Here is a 19,254-nt window from a genome sequence, read left to right on the forward strand (position 1 = left end):
GCATTCTGGAATAAATGATTTGCTACTCTTTAGTTTGTCAATTTGCCCTATTACATCTTCCAGGTTCAGTAAGATTTGTTTCAGTTCCTCTGAATCATCACCTTTAAATATCATTTCTGGCATTATATCACTAGATTATGCATTATATAATAGTTTTAAATTATACAGCTAATTATATCTATATCAAAATAATAATAAAGACTTACTATACTGTACTTATACAAAAAATAATCAGAAAAACTGTTATTAAGTCATCATCACATAACCAAAAACAAATTTAATCCAAACATATAATTAAATAATGAAACAAAAATGATTACATTCAAATTCTTGGTAGTTAAAATATTTAACAAAATAACATACATTAAAATAAGACATAGTTAATAACAAAATAGAAACCTGCTGTATGATGACAATTCTCTCTTATTCTCCTACATTTTCAAAAGCAATTTTGAACAAATCTGTTATCATGGTCTTTTTTTTTTTTTTTTAATTTATAGTTTATTAATTTCTTATACATTTTACAATGATAAAAAACAAAGGATATTTATGGATTACAAAAGCAATTTCTAACAACTTCAAAAGAAACTTTTACTTGTAATTCCAAATTTCATAGTCCACATTATAAGGGAGCTTATAAAGAAAGAAAAATTATAACAGAAATCACAATATTGTGTTTTGGAGGAATATCATTTTTCACCAGTTAATTCACCCCAACTGGAGCCGTCAATATGTACTCATCCCCCCTTATCTGCTAGAAATATTTCTAGGTGTGCAGGTTCCAAAAAGATAAATTTATTTTTAAGAAAAGTGACTATACACTTGCATGGGAATTTAAGAAAGAATGTGGCGCCAAGGCCAATTACTCTCTGTTTCATTGTTAGGAACTGCTTACGCCTCAACTGAGTGCTTCTGGAGACATCCGGAAATATCTGGACCTTTTGGCCACAGAAAGAGAAATCCTTGCTTTTAAAATAATTCAGAAGGACTAGATTTTTATCTTGCTCTAGAGCAAAGGCCACTACAAAGGTGGCCCTAGTTGGAATATCATCCACAGATGACTCCAAGAAAGCTGTTAAGTTGGGACTATCTGTGGTGATAATATCTAGTCCCCCCTCCCGTGGATCCTCCTCTCTTTTCATACTAGACACATAGTAATATTTAGATACTAAAATATCTTTTGAAATACTCAGAACTTCTTTAACATATTTTTTAAACAATTCCTGACCTGAGATCAGTCTAGTATTAGGAAAATTCAATACTCTCAAATTTTTATTTCTCATTACATTCTCAATCCCTTCTAGTTGCTTATAGATCATTAGGGAGTCCTTCATAAAAGTAGTCCCTGATGTTTGTAATGACACTATTTGTGTAGAGGTAGTTACACTTGCTGTTTCCAGCTGTTCGATCCTCTTACTGTGGTCTTCCAATATACTTCTGGTCTCCTTGGAAAAACTGGTTGATTGTACCATAGATAAAGATAACATCTTTTCCATTTTATTGACGGCTTTCCAGACATCCATCAAAGTTATTTTATCAGGATCTGGTATCTCTGTCTCTAAATCTGTAGGCAGAGATAGTTCTTCCTGTCTAGATGGAGTACTCCCTCTAATAGCTGGAGATATTAAAACCAGTTCTGGGTTAGTAATGTTACTAGCCCCATTTTCTATAGAGGGTGTATTGGAGTCCTGGTTTTGGGCAGGGCTATTAGAGGCTCCGGAGGAGAAGGAGATATCAGGAATTACCTCTCGTGAGGTCTGACTCACCCGTCTGATTATGTGTTGGTCCATCGGTCCTCTGATCGTGTTTCCAACGGGAGTTGACGCCATAGGTCTTATTTTCCTCTTTTTACCCATTGGTGGCCGATTTCAAATGGATTCCTTCCAAGAACAAAAAATTCCCCAGGGGCGCGCCCCTTTGGCGCGCGACTTCGGCAGCGCGCCAGCGGCTGCGCGCCGCTGCACACCGATTTAAATATGTGCAGCAGGCAGGGAAAGATGACGTCACCGGAATCAGCTGTTTTCACAATCGGGCTGGTCCCTCTCACCCGGGCGCTTTTCAGCGCGGCTCCTCCGTCGGTAGGGCTCCCGTCCTATGCCACTGCACACCGATTTAAATATGTGCAGCAGGCAGGGAAAGATGACGTCACCGGAATCAGCTGTTTTCACAATCGGGCTGGTCCCTCTCACCCGGGCACTTTTCAGCGCAGCTCCTCCGTCGGTAGGGCTCCCGTCCTCTGCCGCTGCACGCCGATTTAAACATGTGCAGCAGGCAGGGAAAGATGACGTCACCGGAATCAGCTGTTTTCACAATCGGGCTGGTCCCTCTCACCCGGGCACTTTTCAGCGCAGCTCCTCCGTCGGTAGGGCTCCCGTCCTCTGCCGCTGCACGCCGATTTAAACATGTGCAGCAGGCAGGGAAAGATGACGTCACCGGAATCAGCTGTTTTCACAATCGGGCTGGTCCCTCTCACCCGGGCGCTTTTCAGCGCGGCTCCTCCGTCGGTAGGGCTCCCGTCCTCTGCCGCTGCACACCGATTTAAATATGTGCAGCAGGCAGGGAAAGATGACGTCACCAGAATCAGCTGTTTTCACAATCGGGCTGGTCCCTCTCACCCGGGCGCTTTTCAGCGCGGCTCCTCCATCGGTAGGGCTCCCGTCCTCTGCCGCTGCACACCGATTTAAATATGTGCAGCAGGCAGGGAAAGATGACGTCACCGGAATCAGCTGTTTTTACAATCGGGCTGGTCCCTCTCACCCGGGCGCTTTTCCGCGCGGCTCCTCCGTCGGTAGGGCTCCCCTATCATGGTCTTTTTAAAAGATCTGCCAGATGATGTCAGTCGTAACTGTTCAGGGAGAGAGTTCTGTAGTTCAGGTATGGCCACCGAGAAAACTCTTTCTCTTGTAATACCTAAACAGGCAATTCTAATGGATGGAACTTTCATAAGATTTTTATTCTCAGATCAGAGAAATTGGTTGAGTCTATAAATTTGGAAGTAGAGTTGAACTATGGAATGGAGTCATTCTGAAATAATTTGTGAAGCATTGTTATTATCTTATATTGGATTCTAAACTGTTTTGGGAACCAATGCAGCGATCAAAGTACAGGCGCTATACGCTCTCGCACTCTTGTCCCTGTGAGTAAGCGTGCTAACATAACGAGGGCAATTCTGTGATCCATACCAGGCAAAATTAATGCTTGAAGGATTGAGCGAAAATCTTGAGGTTCCAATAAAGACTTCACATTTTAGACCAGGTGTAGTTTGTAAAATGAATTCTTAACGATGTTGTTTATGTGGGGTTTCATAGATAATGTACTATCAAGGATGATGCCTAGATTATGTGCTTGATGTTTGATTGGTATATTTTGACCATTGAAAGAGACAGATGAGGGGAAATTTGTTCCTGAGGTTTTCCAAGCAGATAATATTAATAATAATTGAGATCACCCAATACTAATGTGTTGCTAATTTTATTAGCTTCCCTAATTTCTGTTAGCATTTCATTGTCTGTCTGTTCATTCTGGTCAGGTGGATGATAGACACCTCCACTATTATTCTATTCCCCTTCTCACATGGAACTTCTATCCATACAGATTCTATAGTGCAATTTGTTTCCTGCAGAGCTTTTATCCTGTTTGACTTAGGGCCGGATTTACATGCGTAGGGGGGGTTACGCGTGCCGGGCCTATTTTAAAAAGGCCCAGGGATGCACGTAAAGCCCCGGGAGTCGTGTAAGTTCCGAGGCTTACAAAAAAGGGCGGGGAAGGGGCGGGGCCAGAGGCTTCAATACAGCGGCTATTGTTGCTGGGTTGAAGGATCGTGCGCCGGCAGCCTGCCGGCGCGCGCAACTTGCACCTGCCTAAAAGGTACGATAAAACTTTTGGGGGGGTTAGAGTTGGGCTTTGGGGGGAAGATTAGGGGAAGGGGTGGGAAGGTCAGGCTAAGGGGGAGGGAACAGGGGAAGGCAGCGTGGCTCAGCGCACACAAATTGTGCACCCCCTTGCGTGCACCGACCCCTGATTTTATAACTTGCGCGCGCACAAGTTATTAAATCAGGTGTACATGTACACACGCCGGGTAGCTCGCGCACCCTTTTAAAATCTACTCCTTAATGCTCTCTTTAACATATAGCACCAATCTGATCCATCCTATCACTGTGATATAATTTGTACCCTGGTAACACAGTGTCCCATTGGTTATCCTTCTTCCCCCATGTCCTGAGATGCCAATTAAATCTACCTCTTCATTCAGTGCCATGCACTCTAACTCTCCCATCTTATTTTTTAGACTTCTAGCATTTGTATACAGAATTTCAAAATATGTTTTTTGTTTGTGTTAACAATCTACTTGTTAGTTGACAAGGATAATTTAGAAACTTTCTGCTCTGTCTGCTCTTTACTTAAAGGCATCTGGGCTTTGTTAGCATTTATTGCAACCCCTCTATCAGGATACCCTAACTTCCCTATTTTGTAAGTATCCTTCAATGATACATCATTCTGACCCATGTGCTGCTAAACAACTATCGGCTTTCCCCCATCATCTAGCTTAAAACCTGTGCTATCTCCTTTTCAAAGGTTAGTGCCAGCAGCCTGTTTCATCCTGAATAAGGTGGCGCCCATCCTTTTGGAAAAGGCCCCCCTTCCCCAAAATGATGTCCAGTTCCTAACAAACTTAAAACCCTCTTCCCTGCACCGTTTCATCCACAAATTGAGACTTTAGACCTTTGCCTGCCTCTGGGTTCCTGCACATGGATCGGGGAGCATTGCTGAGAAAGCTACTCTGGAGGTTCTGCATTTCAGCTTTCTACATAGAATCCTAGATTTGTCTTCCAGAACCTCCCTCCTGCACTTTCCTACGTCATTGGCACCCACATATATCAAGATAGCCGGCTCCTCCCCAGGAATGTCTAAAATCCTACCTAGATGATGTATGAGGTCTGCCACCTTTGCACCAGGCAGGCGAGTTACCAGGTGATCCTCAAATCCATGAGCTACCCAGCTATTTACATTACAAATGATCAAATCACCATCTACAATGGATTTTCTAATCCTTCCCTCCTGAGCTCGTGCCTCTGGACACACATCCTTGGTGTAAGAGGATACTGCATCATCTTGAGGGCAAGTCCTAACTACAGGATAATTTCCTGCCAGGGGCTGCCAGGGGCTGCCAGAGTGGTAGTGGGACTATGTTCCTGAAGGTCTCCTCTATATGCCTCTCTGTTTCCAGGTCTGCCACTCTAGCCTCCTGAGATCAGACTCTCTTTCTCTGAGGGATTGGAGCTCTTTGCACCAAATGCACACATACAACCACTCACCAACTAGTAGATAGTCATACAAGTGACAATCTGTGCAAAAGACTGGATAGTCCCCACATGCTGCAGGACTACTGTCTGCATCTTAATTTGGTTGAGTTGTTAATGATTTATAATTTCTAAGGAGTAGGGATGCTCAAACTAATTTAAAGTTCTCTTAGTCTATTTTATATTTGTCAGTGATATTCAAGACATTACAATTATTCTACTTACAACTTCCTACTTATAAGTCTTATTGATTCCTGTTTAGAAATAGTTACCTTTTAGTGCATCAAATCTGTGGCTGCAAATTTGTAGGCGCTGGTGATGTGGCACAGGCCGATATTACAAGAAGGATGACCATGTACTGCAGGTCAATGCCACGGATGGCATGAGACTAGCTGTAAGAGTATAATTTAAAATCCCCAGCCATTGCTGAGTTATACACTATTAGAATGGATTGAAACCCTCCCCCTCCAAAACAGAACCAAAACAATAAACGAGTACTGCTAGCTCAAAAGTCCAATTAACTAGTCCCAGTCTATACAGGATCACTAGATACAAGTCATATAGAATATGTAAGTCCTTTCAGTTTTAAGGTGCTCAGATGGGAAGCACACAGTAAGTGTCAAGGTACCGTACAAAGCCATTCAATGAACACAAACATGTTTCATGAACATTTCCACCATAATATAATGAAAGGAACTCCAAACCTTTCAAAAGGAAAATTAGTTTCTTACCTGATAATTTTCGTTCCTGTAGTACCAAGGATCAGTCCAGGACACCTGGGTTGTGACTCCGCACCAGTAGATGGAGACAGACTAAAACTTGTGGGCGGAGCCATATATGCCCCTGTGCCAGTCACAGCCCCTCAGTCATACGGAATGTCAAAGTAGAACACAACCAGAGAACTAAACTATCTATAAACCGCTAATAGAACGGGGAAAGAAACACCCCTCCTGGAAACGGACTCTCCAACCGAGAGAGCTAAACAAGCGGAACAGAAGAATTCAGAACAAAGAGCGGACTCTCCATTACTTCAGCGCAGCACTGCGGGCGGGATCCTGGACTGATCCTTGGTACTACAGGAATGAAAATTATCAGGTAAGAAACTAATTTTCCTTTCCCTGTACGTACCAGGATCAGTCCAGGACACCTGGGATGTACCAGAGCAAACCTACCGAGGGTGGGAAGCAGAGAGTCCCGCTCGGAGTACCCTCTCTCCAAACCCCCCGGAATCGGTAGCCCGGACATCCAACCGGTAATGCCTGATAAAGGTATGCAACGACTTCCAGGTAGCCGCCCTGCAAATCTCTTGAGGCGACACCTGCGAAGCTTCCGCCCAAGACGCCGCTTGAGAACGAGTCGAGTGAGCCCTAAGGCCCGCAGGAAGTGGTTTTCCCCGTACCAAGTACGCCGACCCAATGGCCTCCTTGAGCCAACGGGCGATCGTTGTGCGTGACGCCGCGGCCCCTTTCTTTGGCCCAGAGAACAGGACAAACAGATGATCTGTGACCCGAAACGGATTAGTGACCTCCAGATATCGAAGGAGGGATCTCCGCACGTCAAGCTTCCGTAATTCCCTTTCTTCTGGAACGGAGGACTCCCTTCCCGCAAAAGCGGGCAACTCCACCGATTGATTTACGTGAAAAGACGACACAACTTTCGGAAGAAAGGAGGGCACCGTCCACAAAGAAACTCCGGAATCCGAAATACGCAAGAAAGGTTCCCTACAGGACAGGGCCTGTAACTCGGAAACACGCCGTGCCGAGGCAATCGCTACCAAGAACGCCGTTTTTAAAGTGAGATCCTTAAGAGTTGCGCGTTTCAAGGGCTCAAACGGCGCCGTGCAGAGAGCGGAGAGAACCCAGTTGAGGTTCCAAGACGGACAAGGGAGACGCAATGGAGGGCAAAGGTGCTTAGCACCCCGAAGGAAACGCGAAATATCCGGATGAAGAGCCAGGGACGTACCACGGACCTTACCTCGCAAACAACCAAGCGCCGCCACTTGGACTCGTAGAGAACTGCACGCCAGACCTTTGGCCAGACCTGCCTGGAGGAACGCCAGAATGTCGGAGATGGACGCCGAAGTGGGGTCCACCCCCCGCTGCATGCACCATTCCTCAAAGACCACCCAGACTCGGACATAAGCCAGAGACGTCGACTGTTTCCTGGAACGCAGCAACGTAGCCACCACCGCATCTGAGTAACCTTTTCTCTTCAGCCGAGTCCTCTCAAAAGCCATGCCGCGAGACAGAAGTGATCCGCATCCTCCAAACAGACGGGGCCCTGATGGAGTAGGCCCGCCATTCCTTGGAGCCGAAGGGGAGCAGCTACCGCCAGCTGGACGAGGTCCGCGAACCACGGCCGGCGCGGCCACACCGGTGCCACCAAGATCACATTGGCCGGGTGCAACTCTATGCGCCGTAGAATCTTGCCGATCATCGGCCACGGGGGAAACACGTAGAGCAGCACATCCGTCGGCCAGGGAAGCACCAACGCGTCGACGCCTTCTGCCCCCGTTCTCGACGTCGACTGTAAAATCGCGGGGCCTTCGCGTTGTGCCACGTGGCCATCAGATCCATGTGGGGCACACCCCACGTTTCGCAAATGAGAAGGAACGCTGCGTCCCCCAGCTCCCACTCTCCGGGATCTAGGCGATGACGGCTGAGAAAATCCGCCTGCATGTTGTCGACTCCCGCAATGTGAGATGCTGCTATGTTGCTGAGATGCAGCTCCGACCAGGCCATCAAGCGTTGAGCCTCCTCCGCTACCTGGGGGCTCCTTGTCCCGCCCTGGCGGTTGATGTATGCCACGGTGGTCGCATTGTCCGACAACACTCGGACTGCCCTTCCCCGCAGCATCGGCAGGAAAGCTTGCAGGGCCAGACGGACCGCTCTGGTCTCCAGGCGATTGATAGACCACTGGGCTTGTGACACTGACCATAGGCCTTGGACCGAGCTCCCTAGGCAGACCGCTCCCCAACCGGAGAGGCTGGCATCCGTGGTAACCACTATCCAATCGGGCACCAGAAGGGAGACTCCAGAAGACAGATGACTGGGATCCAGCCACCAGAGCAGGCTGGACCTCGCGCGTCCCGCAAGAGGAAGGGGTAGATAGAATTCCTCCGAGACCGGCTTCCAGCGGGACAGTAAGGACGACTGTAATGGTCGCAGATGAGCGAACGCCCAGGGCACCAGCGCCAGCGTTGAAGCCATAGACCCTAGGACCGTAAGGTAGTCGCAGACACGCGGTTGGCGGAGAGACAATAAGCGCCTCACTTGAGATTGCAGTTTGCTTACCCGGTCGTGCGACAGGAACACCTTGCCCTGCTTCGTGTCGAACACCGCTCCCAGATATTCCAAGGTCTGCGTGGGTTCCAGATGACTCTTGCTGAAGTTGACCACCCATCCTAGGGACTGCAGAAGATGTAGGACCCTGGCCACCGCCCTCCAACACTGATCCTCGGACTTCGCCCGAATCAACCAATCGTCCAGATAAGGATGGACCAGGAGACCTTCCCGGCGCAACTGCGCTGCCACCACCACCATCACCTTTGTGAATGTACGGGGGGCCGTCGCGAGCCCAAACGGGAGCGCCCGAAACTGGTAATGCCGTCCCAGAATGCAGAACCTGAGGAAGCGCTGGAACGATGGCTGAATGCCTATGTGAAGATACGCCTCCGTGAGATCCAGGGAGGCCAGGAACTCGCCGGGCCGAACCGCGGCGATGACGGATCGAATCGTCTCCATTTTGAAGTGAGGAACGCGAAGGCATCTGTTTACCCCTTTGAGATCCAGAATTGGTCTGGACGTGCCGTCTTTCTTTGGGACGATGAAGTAGATGGAATAACGGCCCTTGCCGTGCTGGCTGACCGGGACGGGGGAAATAGCCCCTAAACCTTCCAAGCGCCGGATGGTGTCTAGCACCGCCACCTTCTTCTCGGGGGCCTTGCAGGGCGAGACGAGGAACTTGTTCCCTGGAGTGCGAGCAAAATCTAACGCGTAGCCGTGTCTTATTACGTTGAGGACCCACTGGTCCGACGTTACACCGGCCCATCTCTCGAAAAAGGACATCAACCGCGCCCCGACGTTGGGAACGGAGTGCTGGGGCTGCGGCGGGAGATGGGCCGACCACCTTTCATTGTGAAGACTTGGCCCCTGTGATCGCCAGGGGTCCGCCTTGCCGTCCGAAGCGCTTCCCCCGAAAGGATTGCTGTTGCCACTGCGGGGTACGAGAGGAAGAAGACCTATACGATTGCCCGGACGACCCCTGAGGACGTGACTTCCGGGAACCCCGAAAGCGGGATCTAGCTGAAAATGAAGAACGCGACCTGGATCTATCCTCAGGCAGCCTGAAAGCCCTGTTTTCCCCCAGGGACATCATTACATCGTCTAATTCCTTGCCAAAAAGCAACTTACCTTTGAATGGTAGCGCCCCGAGGTGAGCCTTGGAAGAGCCGTCCGCCGCCCAGTTGCGTAGCCACAGGAGGCGACGCGCCGAAACAGCAGCAACCATAGATCTCGCCGAAGTGCGCAGCAGATCGTGGAGCGCATCTGCGCCATAAGCTATTGCCGCTTCCAACTTATCCGCCTGCGCTGCCTCGCCTGCAGAAAGATCCGCATTGGCTTGTAGAATCTGAGCCCAGCGCAAGCTAGCTCGCATCGCGAAATTCGTGCAGATGGCGGCTCGTACTCCGAGCGCGGAAACCTCGAAAATCTTCTTAAGCTGCACTTCCAGCTTCCTGTCCTGAAGATCCCTGAGGGCTGTCGCTCCCGTGACTGGGATGGTGGATCTCTTCGTTACCGCAGAAACCGCTGAATCCACCTTGGGCAGTTTGAGAAGGTCCAGCGCATCCTCCGGGAGCGGGTAAAGCTTGTCCATGGCTTTGCTGACCTTCAGACCCAATTCTGGAGTGTCCCATTCGCGAAACAAGATGTCCGTGGAAGAAAAATGAAACGGAAAAGCAACTGCCGGGCCCGTGAGGCCTAACAGGACCGGATCCATGTTTGCCTCCTGCCGAACCACTACCGGAGGGGCCTCTATTCCCAGCTCTTGGAGAATGGCCGGAATTAGGGGTGGCAGTTCCTCCCTGCGGAAGAGCCGGACCACCTTGGGATCGTCTCCCTCCACTGCCTGTGATCCTTTTCCTGCGCCGGACGGAGCGGATCCGTCCGCTGCCACTTCGTCGGCCCCCTTTTGGGGCTCTTCAGTGGAATCAGTGTCCGTACCAGTGGAGGAATCTGAGTCCGCCTCCTGTGGGACGCCACGCGGAGGCCGTTTTGCCTTCGAAGCGCTCGGGGCCACCTCCGCGACCCCCAATGGCCTCTTGGACTTCTTCAGCCGTGGAGCCTTGCGGGATTCCCTCCGGCCGCGCTTGCTCTTCTTATATTTCAGGACTTTGCGGAATCGGAAGAAACTTCAGCAGGGCTCCCTGGGGACCCCGGGTCCCCCGAGGGACCCCTCTCCGCCGCGATTCGCTGAGGAGAAAGCGCGGGGGGCAGGGCTGCAGGCCCTGCCGTTTCCCGCGCCATTTCGCGGCCCGTGGCCAAAATGGCCGCCGCACCCGCACTGAGCGGGAAAAGCTCCTGGGGCCTCTCTACCGCGCCCCCCCCCCCCGCTCAGCGGCGCCCGCGCGGGTCGCGAACGAGCCCCCCGAGACGCCCAGGACGACCCCTCATCGCCCGGGATGCAGGCCGCGCGAGAGACGCGCGCGCGCCGCGCCACAGGCCCGGCAAATCGAACCGCGAGGCATGCCGGCGAAACGGCGCGAAGACGAGGAGCAACGGCAGGTACCAAAAATAAAATTCGGACAAACGGCCTCCCCCCTGTCAGTGGCGCCCCCCCCCCCCCCGAGAGCGGCGACGCAAAGAAACAGAGAGCCGGCTCACAATAAATAAAAACACCTTTTTTTTTTTTTTAAAATACAAAAAAAGCCTGTCGCTGTCCGTGGTCCTGGAGCCCTAGTCCAGCAGGGGTGAGAAAAAACCGGGCTCCCCGGTGTCACCCTTGACCCTGCTACTTGGAAAAGCCGGGTCCTCGACCCTAGCAGCGGCCTCAACCAGGGGAGGGTAGTCCCCTCAGGACCTCTCAACCCCCCTGGGAGGCAGGGCGGACGGGACGTCAGGGACAATTTAGTAAAAGAACCCAATTAAAAACACCTTAGCCTAAACTGGCCTAAAAACAAGAAAAATATAACCAACCCTGAAGGAGTACCAGAACCAGGGCAGGAAGGAGCTGTGACCGCACCTGCACCATCTACTGGAGACAGAGTAAGACTGAGGGGCTGTGACTGGCACAGGGGCATATATGGCTCCGCCCACAAGTTTTAGTCTGTCTCCATCTACTGGCGCGGAGTCACAACCCAGGTGTCCTGGACTGATCCTGGTACGTACAGGGAACTCTATTTTTTTTCACCTTCTCTGCTTCTGTCTGCAAAATGTAATATATGCCCATATTCACAATACTGTGATGGCATATGCTGGCCCTACCAAATCACCTTCCACACTATGATTCCAGTACGGTACTGAAAAATTACTCCTTTGTGCAAAACAGAATGCCAAAAGATGCTAAGGTTGTACTCCCACAACCAGATACAAAGCCACTGAAAAAACTGGGCACCTGTAGCTGTCACCCCTCCCCCTCCATGTTATCATTTTAAACCTGTGAGCTGCACAGAGGAGGAACTGTGTCTTGTGTGTCTCTGTACAGCACTGTACATGCCTACAAGCACTATAAAAATAAGCAGGCAGTAGTACTTATCTCTGTGCAAGTAATATTTGATGAAGGAAGGGGGGCAGCAGAAGAAAACAATGTTCTGCCATTTTTATTAAAGATTTAGAATTCAAAAATTGAAAGCGATACATTATCTGTGTGTATGTATATATGTGTGTGTGTGTGTGTGTGTGCACGTGCATTTTATGCATTTATAGGTATCAGTTTTCTCCCACTGTAGGCATATACTGTACATTCAGCAAATCAGATTCAAGGTAGAGTTGAGTTTTACATGAGGAGATGATAAAGTGTTTGCACTGACGGGGCAATGTCTGGGGAGATGTGTGCTGCTCCTTCTGGGGCCTGATTTCTCAAGGCTTTCTTCTTTAAGAGTACTGTGAAAATTTCACTTCCTTCGGTTTTGCTTTTTCAATACTGCTCTGGTAGAAAATGCATCCAAATTTCAGACATTACCATGAAGAAAAATACTGAAAAAATCTCCTTTTTTTTGTTTTTAGGAGATGCTGACCCTGTGTATCTGTGGCAGCGCTCACATTATTTCTGGTTGATCTTAAAGCCGTGCTGCTGGGGATTTGCGCGCATCGTGAGCCTATGTTTTCCCTACGCTGAGGCTCTAACCTTGCACAAGGAATATCCGAGAACCCGACTCTCAGAGAGCAGCACTATACTAGGCCAGGAACTCTTCTTGCACTGCAAGCTGAAAATTACGTTTAAGCTGAAACTGAGGTTCTCCTCGGAAAGGTGCACAGTGCTAACCTTTAGTGCTATTTTCCCAAAGTCTGCTTTAAACAGAAGGGCACACATATGCACAGTTTGGCTTCATGGATGTTCTTCGTAACCCTCTATATACTATATATTGATTTTTTTTTTTTTTAAACCCTCTCAAATAAAAAAATAAATACAGGTGGGGCAGACGATGAATTACATGCATGGCCCGGCTCTCTCTTTACCAAGGGTACATGACCTATGGCTGCATGCTCACATTCAATCTCTTGCTTTATTTAAATACAAACATACCTACTTGGCCAGTTGCCACAACGTTGGTGAACTTGGGGTGCTGGTTGACGGTCAGGCACAGAATGTCATCGCTGTGCTCTTGGTAAAAACTCTGCGAGCCTGTAAAGCACACGAGTCTCTTTAAAAGACTTGTAGGGCATGCAACCTGATCATTCCTTCCATGTCACTTCATTTACGGCCACCTTTGTTGTAGCACACAGGTTTTGGTTTGGCACATCAATGAGCTATTAAGTGAACAAATAATGCTTTTCACGGGTCACTTTTCTGCACTGTATTTTACCTTTTGAATGGTCAGGAATTTCTGGAAGTTAATATTTAATTTTTTCTTTTTTTTTTTTTAGCTGCTCACCGAAAGCAATTCTTTTTTACATTGTTGTTGGATATATGTAAAATATTTTCTTTTTACAGTCTAATTTTGTAAGTAAGTTTTAAGTTGTAACAAGTGCAAAGAACTATCTATAAGCTAAGGGCCATATTACCTCTCCAAGAGTAATGAAATGTAATCTCTCCTTAGGTATCTGCCCTATCATCGGATGAGAAACAGCCATCATCTCTATTGTATCTGCCTCTTCTTACAATATCTATTTACATCATCAGTCAGCTCGCTGTCTTACGTGTTTAAAAACTTGTCAAAAGTTATATTAAAAGTGAAATTTCCTTCCTCCACGTATTTACCCTGATGGCGTTCCAAATCCAGCCCCCAGTGCCACGAGGAGTCTACCCAACAAGTCAACATACAGGAATAACCACAGGAAGCAAAGGTCCCGAAAAGTCTGCCAAGAAGTGTGCATTGAAAGCTGCAGCAACACAGGCAAAGCCTTGCACCAGCACTCCAGAGTTTTCTGTAAACGGGGGGCAGCTTTCTAAGTCATCTAGCTAGCTACGAAAAGACTTAGCCTTTCAACAGGTACCCGCCTGAGTGGATAAATGTAACCCCTCTGAGTTTCACAAGGCAGCAGGCCTGGGAGCAGGGTTACCCCGGGGCAGTGGGGTGCGGGGAGAAAGGAAGTTAAGGGGATTAGCAGTAATTTTCAATCCTAGCTGCCTAACTTGGCTGTCTCTGAATCTAGGAACTGCATTAGCAGCCCTAAGTCTGGCCAGCCAGTGCTCAGACCTCTCCCACCCTGCCTCCCCCTCCTGGCTGCCAGCAGCCCCTCCATCACCCATCCCACCCGCCCGTCAGAATCCAAAATGTTGTGCACTGACGGTACCCAGATTCCCCTCCCCTCCCCCACCGAATAAATAAATAAATAAAGTAACAGACTGACAGCATCTTGAGCTGCCATCCCAAATAAATATTGTAGCAGGCTTGGAGCAACCTGATCCCTCTTCCCACCTGCCCAAAGGAATCCAGTGCCTCCCACCCACTCGATTATGCAAAAAATAAAATGTTGTCTTCGTTACCCCCATACCTGACTTCTCCCATCACCACACACTAGAAGCTCCCATAACATATTTGAGCCAGGGGGAGGATGCAGGTTTACTGCCTCTGATGACCATGCTGGATGCCAAGCCTGGAGAAGTTAAGCCTCTGTCCTCTTCCTGGATCAGCTGGGGAAATGTTTTTAAATTTTTTGGGGGGGGGAGGGGGGAGGAGGGTGTTATGAGGACTTCTAGTAGATGGGAATCAGGGGGATAATGAAGTATGTATTTTTTGATGAAATCTGGTGGGTGGAGGAAGGTAGTTAGGGCACCGCTTGGTTTCATTATATTTTGGATCCCTTCGGATAGGTGGGAGTGGAGGAGCTTGGTGTGCTGTTGGCCAGCACTCATTTGTATGCTGTCAGGACAGCTGGCTAGTACCGACTAAGTTCACCACGAAAGTCTGAACGCCTAATTCTAGCTGGCTAGGTCCTGCTGAGACTCAGCTTAACTTAGATGAACAGAATTTAAGTCAGGTGCTCAGTGCTTTTTTGTGAAAATTTGACTCCAGGGTGACCATGAAGTTCCATGTCAGCGGAGACAGGGTGGACCCATCCAGGTTGTACCCCACTGCGTGCACAGAGATACAAGTCATTTCAAGACGAAAAAACAGGACTGATTCTCCGTGCTTGCGGTGGGATGACGCAGCCTGTCCCCCCTGACATGAAGCTAAAGGTTCCACCCTATCTATAAAGCTCCCACACGACCGACCGACCGCATAGGTGAAGCTCAGCCTTCTTTTCAATGTTTACGTGACACCTTTTCCACTGCTTGGGGTGACCCTTCCCAAACAGTGCTAAAGCCCGTGGGGGAGGGTCGGTCCTGGGAAGCTTATTGTGAAAAATAAGCAAAGCTCTTCTTTACCTGTAGCAACGCTATACACTATCCCCACCGATGCGGTGTGATAGAGGATATCTGCCCCGTCGTTCAGATAGTGGACGTTGTTCCGGCAGTCTTTACCTCGGTATCCAAACACCTGCTCCAACACCAGGTCCTAGCACACAGGTTCAAAGAGCTCATTAGCTTTAGTAACTTAGGGGTAAACATTTGAAGTCATTTAGCTGGATAGCTCACAAGTTATCTGGCTAAGCGCCAACTTTTTTGAATACTGGGACATTTATCCAGATAGAATTTAAGACGGATAAGTTAATATCCAGTTACAATCTAGCTAGATTTTAAAAAAAAAGCCATTCTGGGGGGGTGTTCCGGGTGGCTCTAAGTTATCCGGTTAACCTAAATGATTTTCAGCTGTATCCAGCTAAGTAAGTCATTTAACTTTAGCATGTGGCAGATAACTCTAGACTTAAACGGCTATATTAGGAAAAAATACAGCTGGTTAAATGTCCATGCTGACTTAAAAAAAAAAAAAAAAATGTACGTTGCTGGCCTAGCAGCTGAATCAAAGCCTCCCCTACAGACTGTAAAACAAGGGCCCTGCCATGCCGAGCCTGAAACCCTCCCCAACCACTCTGCTAGCATTTTACCACAAGTGCAAGGGGTCCAGGGCCAGACTCCCACCCCCTCCCCCCACCCACTCCCAGGTTCCACCGAAATTTCCAAGAATCAGCCCTCCCTTAGCCCACCTTAACTCTCTCCCTGCCATCTTCCCAGTAGCTTTTTAATTATCTGCCTTCTGCCGAGATCACAATGCAGTGCTACCTCAATCCTGGCCAGCACTTTCTCCGTTGCTACGTCAGCAACGCCGGAAGCGTAAAACTAAGAGCTTTGCTGTTTCCGGCAACACTGGTAAAGCTTGTGCTTCCAGCGCTGCTAGGACCGCGGTATCAGTAAATCATGGCCCTGGCAGAAGACAGAGAATTAAAATGATGCTGGCAGAGCGAGAGGAAGGGAGGCACAGGAGAGCTGGTTCTTGGAAATTTCGGCGGCACTAGGGAGTAGGGTGGGAGGCTGTCAGACTGGTTTGGGAGGTGAAGGCCTGGCCCAGCAAGGCTCTTGTTTTGCACTTCGGGTGGGTGCTTTGATTCTGACTGCTAGGCCCACAGGAGGCCAGATAACTTTAAACATAACTGGCGATATTCGAAAGATAGTTGGTTAGGCTTAACTCTGTCCGGGTACCAGGTAGCTGGAAAACTTTAATCATGGATATTCAGCAGGGCATTTATCTCGCTGAATACCCAGGACAAGTTATCTAGCTAACGTTAGGCGGATAACTTGTCCGCTCGCAAGCTTACTGAATATTGGGGCCTCCTGGTATTCTTCTTTTAGGTTAGTCGGCCCCCGCTAACTCCAGCCTAGCCAGAACTTGCCAAAAACGCTGGCAAGGTGTAAAATTCTCTAAAGATCCATGAACAGGTCATAAAGTCACAAGTTTTGCAAAGGTACCTAGGGTCAGATACAGTATATTAAGGGGCTTCTTCTTTTCAGAGTCTATGGGAATGATGCTTAATCTCTCTGGACCATGACTTCTGCATGGGTTCTGACTCTGGTACACAAATGACATGTCCCATTACAATTCACCTTCTTATACCAAAAAAGCTCTTTACGCCGCAGCCCAGACAAATGTTAACATGCAGACGATTAAGCACGCTGACCCCTGCCGTACCAGGCACCATTTGACCCTCTGAACAGCTTCATGGCTGCTGATACTTAGACTTAATCAAACCACACAGAAACCACTATTTAGTATTATATAAAATGTAAAACTCTGGTGAAGTTACAGCTCTGGAAAAAGACAGCATACTTATTCTTGGTTAATGCTTATACATAGGGCTTCTGATTTTAGGGTTTGACTGATAAACCCAATAAAACACCCCAATGCAAAAATAAAATAGGTGTCACCGGCAAAACATCACTTCCCCTCGCGCTCTCTCACCCCCTCGTTTCCGCTTCGTTTCTGTACCTTTTCCACGCTAACGACTCCTCAGCTGCACAAATGCATGGTATTTGATTCAACTGGAAAAGGTACTCGGCAATAGCACCTGTGCCACAAAAACACCGATAAACACCGATTTCTGTTACCCCCACAGAACCCCTAATTAGCTGGAAACTAAACCCCTAAATTTACAAGTCATAAACTCCTATAATCAGAAGCCCTACTTGTACAAAGCATATGTCTATCTACATGCAAACTGCACAGCATGATGCTATAGGCACGCAGGTCAGGGGGGGTTGAAAACGTCTTGCAATTTACAAACAATCCATGAATTAGGAGAGATGCCGCACATCAGGCTGCGCTTGCTTTATTGAGGGACTGGGGGCTATTTTTTTTTTTGCTTACCTCAATGGGTCTCTTTTTTTTGCCAACGTTATTTGTCTGCAGTTTTTCAGGCTGCGGCAGTGCCCTACTAACAGGTGGTCTGAAACAGAGAACTGTGAATAAGAAAACGCCGTCCGTCACCCATTCCGCACTGAAGCAAAGTCTTTACCATCTTTTACCTGCAGAATGAAAGCTGCCAGGCCACTGCCATCACTGATAAACACATGGATATGCTGAGTACATGTCTCCTCCTCTCTCTCCAGGCCTTGAACGCTAAAGGTGAGTTTGAGGGACTCACCTCAAGGGGAGAAGCTTCAGCAAAGTTACTGAAGCTCTCTTGTGCATTTTTTGTGAGCATTTCTGGTGCTTTTTGGAAAGACTAGGATGAGGATACTTCCAGATTGTTGTTGGTTGAAGGCAGTAAGGAGAAGGGTATTGACCTTGAGTCTCCCTCACCAGTATATGCGCTGCCATCATATCAACTTAAGAGACGGGCATACATCCGTGTCAGCACTTAATATTCAGTCCAACGGGAGGAGGTAAGAGCCTATCCTACTCCATCTGGGCTTGGGAGACTCTTCTGAGGGTGTAAGGGTAGGCGTTCAGGGTGGGGTTGGCATTTGTGCCACCACATTCTTTAAAGCAGGGGTTGGAAGGGGGGGGAGGGGATCAGGGTGTCCTGGCTCGGTACTTGTCTGGGGCTAGAGTGGGTCTACGGTGCTGAAACCGGAGTTCGCTGTGCCGGGGGTCCTGTACTCGGCATTTATCCGCATAAAACGCGCTGCGTGTTTTGTGCGCACAGCCTTCACGAGCCAGCTTTTGCTCTTAACTCGCTTTGTGTGAACGCTCTTAGAGGTACAACTTATACCCCCTAAATTTTAGGACAACTTTAAGGCACATATAGAGACCCTCAGGTCTCCACTTAGGTGGCCCTAGATCCCTGCCCTTTTAGTTAAGACACCTAGGTGGAAGGATACCACCCTGACAGCACCTCCCTCAGAGGATGACCGAGGTGGCTGAATCCCTGTCCAGAAAGGGGGGGTGGAGGGGCTAGGAGTGCAGAGAGCGTGGTCTTTTTGGGTTAGCTATTGGAGAGTAAGGAGCTTTTTTCCAGTATTCTTGTTTTGAATGAGGGCTTCCCTGACATGTGAGGATCTGTCCTCATTTTTGTCGAAAAGACTTTTATTAGCAGTAAAAGATTTTTGGATTTTTTTTTTTTTTTAAACTGAGGTGAGACCCTGGTCCAGTCAGGTGAGGGAGATGCCCCCGGATCCGGAGGCCGGGTGTTAGAAGATCTGAGGGCCTTTCCCTGTCAGTAAGGGGCTGCAGTGAACAGGGCTGGCGGGTCGTATTGGGCGGACCGGGTGTGCGGGCCTGTAAGATACACGCGTAAAGGCTGTTGGCATACACACGCGCACTTTATAAAATGAGGCGTATCCTTTGTTCGCGTTGCAATACGAGCGTTTATGGGCGCTCGCGCGTTTCTTTTAAAATTTACCAGAACATGCATGAACCATGGTTTATGCTTCTAAATCGTAGCTTGCACACATAAATCATGCTTTACAAGTATAA

General features: G+C 48.5%; 1 protein-coding gene across 2 annotated transcripts in view; it reads right to left on the minus strand.

The window, feature by feature from the left end:
• The window catches only part of EML5 (EMAP like 5), a 378,431-nt gene that overhangs the window by 56,733 nt on the left and 302,444 nt on the right, over positions 1-19,254 (minus strand). For both annotated transcript variants that reach the window (XM_029597756.1, XM_029597755.1), the window contains 3 exons: positions 17,704-17,782; positions 15,330-15,459; positions 13,044-13,142 (listed from right to left, as the gene is read on the minus strand). In XM_029597756.1, coding sequence (XP_029453616.1) covers positions 13,044-13,142; positions 15,330-15,459; positions 17,704-17,782 — 308 coding nt within the window. The remainder of the gene's footprint in view (positions 1-13,043; positions 13,143-15,329; positions 15,460-17,703; positions 17,783-19,254) is intronic.

Source organism: Rhinatrema bivittatum, chromosome 4 (assembly GCF_901001135.1).
Source record: "Rhinatrema bivittatum chromosome 4, aRhiBiv1.1, whole genome shotgun sequence".
Classification (NCBI taxonomy): domain Eukaryota; kingdom Metazoa; phylum Chordata; class Amphibia; order Gymnophiona; family Rhinatrematidae; genus Rhinatrema; species Rhinatrema bivittatum.